General features: G+C 49.5%; 1 protein-coding gene across 1 annotated transcript in view; it reads left to right on the top strand.

Annotated features, from left to right (window-relative positions):
* Positions 1-3,633: 3,633 nt before the first annotated feature.
* SLC9A2 (solute carrier family 9 member A2) overlaps positions 3,634-8,506 on the top strand; it is a 96,915-nt gene continuing 92,042 nt past the window's right edge. The window contains exon 1 of the mRNA XM_019931259.3: positions 3,634-4,206. Coding sequence (XP_019786818.1) covers positions 3,900-4,206 — 307 coding nt within the window. The 5' untranslated portion in view covers positions 3,634-3,899. The remainder of the gene's footprint in view (positions 4,207-8,506) is intronic.

Raw genomic sequence — 8,506 nt, 5'->3', positions numbered from 1 at the left:
CTGAAAATAATTTATTCTCCTCTAAAAGCCTGCATCCCCACTTCCCTTTCCCTACAAAGATGGTGCTTCATCCTGAATCTCACCCTGGAGAGAGATCATTTCTCCCTGGATATCTCTCATGTATACATGAGATACACATGTTAATAAACTTCTGTTTGTTTTTCCCTTGCTAACCTTTAGGGGTCTCAGCTAAACCCTCAGAAGGATAGAGGGAAAATTACGTTTCCTCCCCCATAATCCCCTGAAGCGCTCTTACTTACTGGGCTTCCAAAGGTACCAAGAGACTTTTAGTTGCAGGTGCCCAGCAACTGCAGGGACTCTACAAATATATGTTGAATTGATGAATGAGTGTGCCTTAGGTGGAACAGTGGGATACTACTCAGACGGTCCTACGGGTTGTCTTTTTGCTTTCTGGCTGCGTTGCACATCAGAGTTCAGACACAACGTGGCAAAGCTTAAAGGATAGGGCATCTCTCCTCCCACAGGTGACACCAAGGTGCTTGAGGAGGGTGAGGAAGGATTTAGGTGTGTGTCCTCTTCACACAGATGTGTTGGATTCAGATTTTAGATCTGTAAAGTCTTTTATAAGGAAAGAAAGTTTCCTATTCCAAGTCTCTCATTTTGTGAAGGAAAACTGAGCCTCTGAAAAACTTCCTGGTTGAATATCTGAAAACAGAATCTCATCTTAAATAGACTAGGAGATTTTGATGTCAAAAGTGCCACTCATTTATAACCTTGAATTTGCAGAAAGTAGCTTTTCAGATAGTAAAACATTTCTCTGCTGAAATGAAACAAATACCTCTGGCTAAAACGAAAGAGAGAAAAGCATTTAATTCCACGAACAGCAATAAAAACCACCAATAAAAACCAATAAAATACCACTGCATGCTCCTCAATAGGGCTGCTCTCTAAGAAGAGGGCTCCAGCTTTTTGCTGAGGACTAAGTCTTAAAAAAAAAAAAAAAAGGAAGCTAGTTCAGACTTTAAGACCTCAGATATAACCCCAAAAAATCAACAGTACTACAAGCGTCAACTTTTTACAGGCAAAGATTTTTGAATTGAAATATTATTATGAAACCAAGCGTTCGTGGTTGTGCAATGCAGATTTCAAAGAAGGGGGAGTTAAGGTGTGAATATTATAAAAATCTGTAAAGAATAAATAGTGTGGAATATCAGTTCTCACTATCACTAGGTACTCTCCTGACTATTATACTAGTACCCGACGATGGAGGCTTTCCCTGTCTCCTGGTTTCCCGATCAAGCTCACACACAGGGCTGGACGCTCTGGGGGCCGCTGACCCGCGGAGAGGGTGCTGGCGCCACGCAGTGGTGCAGGCGGGCCACTGCCACTTAGGAAGCCACTAACGATTTTAACTTAGTAGAGATGGGATCTTTCAGTCATGGGGCCCTTTGAAGAAATGGCTCAGCCAAGTCCTTGTCAGCAAGCGGGTGCAATTTAACTCTTTCTTATTTGCTTTAGGGGAGAAATGAAAAAAGTGTTTTTTAAACCAAGTTGTTCATCTTCCACGGATAAGAATAAATAAAAGAGCATTTTTCCAAGTGTAAGAAAAGGTTGATAACCTTTAACTGCACTAGCCTAGATTCATAAAGTTAAAGTGATACTGGAGTCTGTAGTCACTACAGCTACCATGGGCAGGAAGGTCCCAGAAACGTCGATTTGTCATTCATCTTCCTGGTTCTGAGGCACAATTATTCTTAAAAGTATTATGTGACCCAAACTTCTAGAAATTATTGTCTGAATGTGCCCTTGTCCTACCATTATTTCACTCGATGTGTAGAACTGGCCTGAGTCACTTACTGGAAATAAGGCTTTATTCTGCTATCGCTTTTGTGGATAATTCCTAAAATTTTCTCCACTATTCTATTTGAAAGCACCTGAGAAACTGACCTGCTCTTTTGGGGTAAATAGTCACATGGTGGAGGGTGGGATGGAAGGAGTGTTACATGGACAGGCCTGGGCTTGAATTCCTTTTGGACCATTATTTGATCTGTAAACTTGGGTAAGTCTGTTTGCTTTTCTGATGGTTTTCAAACCTTTCTGCATCTATAATTCTTCACTTATAAAATGGGTACAAGAATGTCTATCTCTTTGGCTTTTATGATTAACAACAACAAGAAAAATACAAGCAAAACACCTTGCATAGAGCTTCCCATGTAGAGATGCACATTTTTTTTTTAAAGCAGTTGTCATTTGCTGCTCCTTCCTTATGAGGAATGTGACTCTCACCTTTAATACAAATTTCCAGCAGAAAGTTTCCAATAGAGAAGAGGAGGCAGATTTTTGCATGGCTCCATGTTTTTTTGTTTTTAAGAGGATAGAACATCCTTACATTCTGTTCTGTTGCACTTTTGAAACAGTTATGCTTTATAAAGCATTACGTGAAGCGTTCTGTGCCAGCTCCTAGAATCCTCCCATTTTTATTCTGGACTTGTCTCTGCATTACTTTCAAGGTCCGAAGATGGCTGTTCCTTATATGGTTCTGTTTAGGTGGAGGATTATTAATTATTATTATTTTTTTTCCTTGTACCTTCTGCTGACATTTCACAAATTCCCTGTGTTAGAACTTTGAAAAGAAAATCTGCTTTGAATGTTGAACTGCAGGGTGTGTAATAGCAGGACCCATGTTTGGACACATTTTAAAAAATGAGAAAAGAGAAGGATTTTATTTCCTAAATATCGAAGGGAAAATGGTTTCAGTTAATTGAGTGACAACTGGTCAGCTTTTAGGGTCCCCTCAGTTCCTGGTGATAAAGATGCTGGGACAGCAGATTGCAGGCAGGTCTAAGACGCCTTGTGCGAACCAGGAGGACGGGCTGCGCTGGCGGATGAGGCTCTTTCGGGTGCAGAAGAACCACGTTTCCTCCCCTCCCCTGCCCTGCCCTCAGACCGTCCTGTAATTAGCGCAGCCGGTCAATCTGAGCTCGGCAAATCACGGGCTTTCCACGAAATAATGGTGGTTCTGCTGCTCGCGGACATGGACACCTCGAAGCCTGAAAACAGAGAGGATGTTTTTCTTTTTCGTGACGGGGGCGGGGAGGAGAAAAGTGGAAGCGACAGGGGCCCGATGAGTGACACCCGTACACGGTGGAAAAGAAAGGGCTTCGATGGGAGCGTGGGAACCGGAGTTCTGCACGGGGAGCTTCAGCGCCCCGAGAGCGTGCCCTGTGCGCGACCTGATTAAGCCCAGGAAGGGGAACGACAGGAGGCTTTTCTGAACCTTCCCTACGGGGCACGGAGCTCTGCGGGGCGCGGGCTGGGCCGGCGTCTCCTCCCGGCCCCGCGCCCGGGGTCCCCTGCGCGCGCCGCCTGGGTCGCGACGGCCCCTTCCCTGGATGGACTCCCGCCGCGGCCTCCGGGGCGGGGACAGCTCCGGCCACCGCGCGGCCCCTCCGCCCAGAGCTCACAGGCTCCGAGGCTGGCGGGTTTCGGCGCGCGTCGTGGGGCCTCTGCGAGCGCGGCCGCCGCCCCCGCGGCTCCGGGCCCCGCGTCGCCCAAGGGCTCGGCCGGTGCGTCGCGCGCCCGCCCCGGGCCCGTCCTCCCGCCCCGCGGCCCCGGCGCCGCGCCCGCCCCGCCCCGCCCCCGCCCGCGGGCCGCGGCGGGCGGCGGACGGGACATGGGCCGGCGGCTGGCGGCGGAGGGCGGCTGAGGGCGCCGAGGCTCCGCGCCGTGGCCTCGCGTCCCGTGCGCCCCCACCAGGCGCCGCGCCCGCTCGCGGCGGGGACCCGGTCGGTGCGCTGCAGACCTCCGGCCCCGCGGCGGCGGCTCTCGCTGCCCGCTCCGTGCCGGGCCCGGCGGGCGGCCCTGCCCGCTCCGGGGCGATGCGCTGAGCGCGCCGAGGGCCGAGCTCGGGGACGACGGCAGTGGGGGGAGCCGAGCCCATGGAGCCGGCGGGTACCCGGCGGAGCCGGCGGACGCCGCCGCCGCCGCCTCAGCCGCTGCTGCTGCTGCTGCTGCTGTTGCTCCTGCAGGTGGCGGGGCCGGCGGGCGCCCTGGCCGAGACCCTGCTGGACGCGCCGCGGGTCATGGGCACCAGCTCCAGCCCGCCCAGCCCCGCGAGCGTGGTGGCTCCGGGCACGACGCCGTTCGAGGAGAGCCGACTGCCCGTGTTCACCCTGGATTACCCCCACGTGCAGATCCCCTTCGAGATCACCCTGTGGATCCTGCTGGCCTCCCTGGCCAAGATCGGTGAGCGAGCTGGACCCGCGGGGTGCGGCGGGGACCAAGGCCGGGAGGGTGCCCGGATCGGCGAGTTGACCTCTGGGTCGTGGCCGCCTCCCCGTGGACCAGGGCAGGGACGACAGAGCAGCTTCAATGAAAGGGACCCTGGGAGGGGCAGTTTCATGCTTTGGCTCTCGAGTGGACCTTGGCCTGGAAATAGCCCCGGAGTTTTAACCCGTACAAATTTAGCGATTTGCGGCTTGCTCTGCCTGGAACGCCGAGTGTGAGAGCCCTCTGCTGAGGCTGAGACCTCTTTACTGAGGAAGGAGGGCAGTGGGCTGAAGTTCATGGGTCTCACCTACTGGGAGAGGGGCGCCAGCAGCACCCAGGCTAGAACGGTGGAAGCCCTGGATGCTTGGGAGAGAGACGTGCCTTGGCAGGGACGCAGACGCTGCCGTGCACCTGACTAGTGAGGTGCCTGGAAGGGGACCAGGGACACCTGAGTGCCTGCAGCACGACGGGGACGCCCTGTCTCCTCCCTTCCTCTGGGCTGAGGCTGTCACTCTCCAGGAAGCATTTTCGTGGTGACTGAGGCCAGTGAAGCCAGATGCATGTTTGAAAGTAATTAACCCACGTTTCCAAACTACATTTTAGTCTCCTTTGGAAAGCAGGAGCCTCCGAATGGATCTTCTCATCTTCATTTATTTTCACCCCGCATAAACTTGTGTTAGGATCGTGGAGCTTGTACTTTATATTTTAAATACTTTTGAATTTAAAATACGGCAACTACTGTTGTTGTAATGATTTCAAAACGTTATCAGGTCGACAGAATTTATGCATTATTGCGTCTGTTTTATACATCTGCTCCTTGAGAGGTCCCATGCGTTTAAACTAGGTTTTCACGGATGAGCAGAAGATGGTCAATTGGAGATGAAATGGAACAACATTCCAGAGAGGAATAAGCAAAGGCCTAAATTGAGAGGGAAGCGCAAAGCAGGGATGGTTTATAGAAAGTGCAGGGTGCAGGAGGTAAGCCCGAAACAAACCTTCGATGTCAGATTAAATTAACTAGCTTCTGTTCATGGTGACCAAAGGAGGCATGTGCTATTTAAAGGCTTTGCAGCCGGTAATTGCCTGGTTTTGACGTGGCTCTACTAGTTGAGTGTTTTAATTTCGCCTGGGAAATGGGATAAGGGGGAAAAGATGTCCCTGTCTATTATGCACATTTGCATAAACTCATTGCCTGTCATAGTAAACGCAGGTGCCATCTCATGCGGTCCTCACAGCAGCCCTGCCAAGTAGGAAGGGCAGATATTAATACCCACTCGGTAGAGGTGGAAACTGAAACTCAGAGAGTTTGCCCGAGTTGCCCACGGACGCACAAAGCGCGGAGCCAAGCGCAGGCGCTGTCTACTCTTTCTCTCTCTGAGCCTCTGTCACCAAAGGGGTGATTTCATGCCCTGTTTCCATGACTACTTCTCTGTTGCCATTTCTATTCAATTATAGCTCTTTCTTCTGTTCCTCACTCGTGACTATTTTAATCTGATCAATCACACTAATAACAGCCGCTAGTAGTCACTTAAGTTCATTATCTCTAATTTTCACAACCACTCGGGACAGGTATGATGACCGCGTTTCAGATAGGAGGAAACTGAGAGCTGGGGAAGTTACCTTGCTGCCTGATGGTGAGCCAGAATTCCAGCCAGCTCTGCCCGATGTCTCATCTTCCTGTCTACCCTGGAGGCTTGTTTGGTGTCAGGGTTAAATGAGAAGAGATCTGTATACCCTTCTTAGGACAGTGCTGGGCCTGCAGTGAGCGCTGAATATTGTCACCATCAGGAGTGGTGGAAGAGTAGCAGGGCTTACTCCACCAGTTTTCTGGCACTGCGGTTCCTTTTCCCCTGGACTGGGCTGCCTCTTGCATTTTCCTGCTTCTGTTTTAGGCTCTGCCTTTTCCAAGCGTTCTTATTCTGAGCATTGCCTTTTTACACTTGCTTTTTTCCATCACAATCTATTCGTCTTACGTGACGTTATCGTGTTAATTGTATGGTATTTTATTAGAAGGCGTTCTTGCTTGTGTGAGCTCCTAGGTGTATTCATCTGCCTGTGGGCAGTTTTCTCATCCAGATGTGTTTCTGTTCCCTGGCATTTGCTGTCCTGCCTGTCTCTTTGCCTGTACCAAAAGTGGAGCTTCTCTGACTACTGTTTCCTCTTTCCTCCCTGCACCTGAGGTGGTGCCAAGATGGAAACAGACAGACGTTCGTATCTCCCAGCCAGAACGGTCTGAGTGGAGTGGAGACCGCCGTGGTGGGGTGAAGGCTACGGTTCTCAGAGAAATAAGTGTAGGCTTCCAGTACCAAAGGCTAGTGCTTGAGGGTCTTTTCTAGGTGCTGCCTTGATATAATCCAGCCCTGTCCTCCTGCTGCTGCGCTGTTCCTAGAGGAGCTGGGAAATGCCCAGGGATCCCCCCTCTACCTCCCCTAGGCCCTCAACTTTCTCTTTGGCTTTGGAGAAGACTGTGCTGGTACCAAGGGCACTTTTACAGCCCATTAAACTGTGGTCTGGCCATTAAATTCCATTTCAACTCTTGCACTGGAAAAACTGTTGCTTTGGCAGGACTCATATGACTTAATTGGCTCACGTTTGGGTAGGGTGATGAATCGAGCAGTGCAGGGGGATGTGAGGCTATGGGGTAACAGGAGTGTTAACACACGCAAAATGCCATGGTTTCTATTTGGGGTACTTTGATGCTGTGTACCTAATGGACCTGAGCTTACCTGCCCCAGAGAACATGGAGAAACGTTGCTAGTGATTAAGCTGAACGGGGATCACAGATTGTCCGCAACGGAGGCTCCTGATAGCATTTGTAGGAGGTTGAAATCATGCCCGAGGGTGAATTCAGAATCGTTTTCGAGATTGCTGCACAATATAAACTTAGAAATAACTACAGTCAGAAGTGAGAATATGCATTTTTGGCAGCGTATTGAATGATTCAGCTTTTCATTGTTTTACTTGATTATCAGGGATAATCGACTTTCTAATTTGTTTGGTCAAAAAGAAAGTTCTGTAGAGAAGAAAGTTTCCTAAAATGATGACGATGGTGATGTTGTGTATGTGTGTGTGAAGTAGGTTAAATAAATAGAAGAACATAGCAAATTCAGCCCTCCTTTGAAAAGTTTTTTAAAAAAAATTTTGGCAAGAAACGTCTCCCAATTTGTTTTTCACTTAGATCCTCATGCATGTGAACTCTTATTGTTCTTTCATTTTGAATGTTTATATTTCGAACGAACTGTTGAATTTTTTTTTTTTTTTTTTTTTTTTTTTTGCGGTACGCGGGCCTCTCACTGTTGTGGCCTCTCCCGTTGCGGAGCACAGGCTCCTGACGCGCAGGCTCAGCGGCCATGGCTCACGGGCCTAGCCGCTCCGCGGCACGTGGGATCTTCCCAGACCGGGGCACGAACCCGTGTCCCCTGCATCGGCAGGCAGACTCTCAACCACTGCGCCACCAGGGAAGCCCTGAACTGTTGATTTTTTTAAGTTATAAATGCTCACTTTGCTTGGTAAATCCTGTATACAGGGATGGAGTTCTACAGCTTGGAATAATAGGTAGCCAAAGAATGAAGAAGAGAAAATTTTCCTAGAGTGTTCTAAGATTGTGTCCTCTGATTTCCTTGCCCATGACGTGGGTCAGTGGGATTTGTCCTAAACTGGGTAAACTTGGGCATGCATTCTACCTCTGTTCAGGGTGCTGGGACAAAGCAGTGGGTCCCCCTGCTGTTGAAAGTAACAAAGCCCCCTTCTGTGTCCTCAGTGGTTCCCCCAGACACTCCCTCATTTATCTTGCAGTCTTGGGAAGCTGGCCTGTTTGCCTCTTCCAGGTGTCAGCTCTCACCTGCCCTTTTCACTTCCTTTACCCTTGAACTTGGGCTTAGGATGCAGCATTTTCCACTTCTCTTCGTCCTGTTGTCTTGAATAAATAACTTGTGTTATTATTTTAAGGGAAAGACAAAGCAATTTGGTCGTCTGGGCTCCAGACTCTGCTGAATTTAAAATAGAAACCAGACTTTCTTTGGTTAATATCCACCTGGTTACTGAGATCCTGATCTCTGGAAAAACCTATCCTTGCCTTTGATCTGTTTCTTTTCGTCATATTTTGTTTTCCTGAAGCATATTTACTGGCTGGTTGGTCAGTGGATGAAGCTCATGGTCTTCACGTATTATTTGAACCACATCTCGCTTTGAACATACGTCTAAAGCCAGGTCCTCCTGATGGCCTGTGTTTGTTCCTAATAGAGCTCAAAGAAGACTTCTAATTTCTTACCGCCTC

The sequence above is a fragment of the Tursiops truncatus genome, chromosome 14 (assembly GCF_011762595.2).
Source record: "Tursiops truncatus isolate mTurTru1 chromosome 14, mTurTru1.mat.Y, whole genome shotgun sequence".
Classification (NCBI taxonomy): domain Eukaryota; kingdom Metazoa; phylum Chordata; class Mammalia; order Artiodactyla; family Delphinidae; genus Tursiops; species Tursiops truncatus.
The sequence above is the reverse complement of the archived record's forward strand: the minus strand, read 5'-3'. Positions and strand labels throughout refer to the sequence as shown.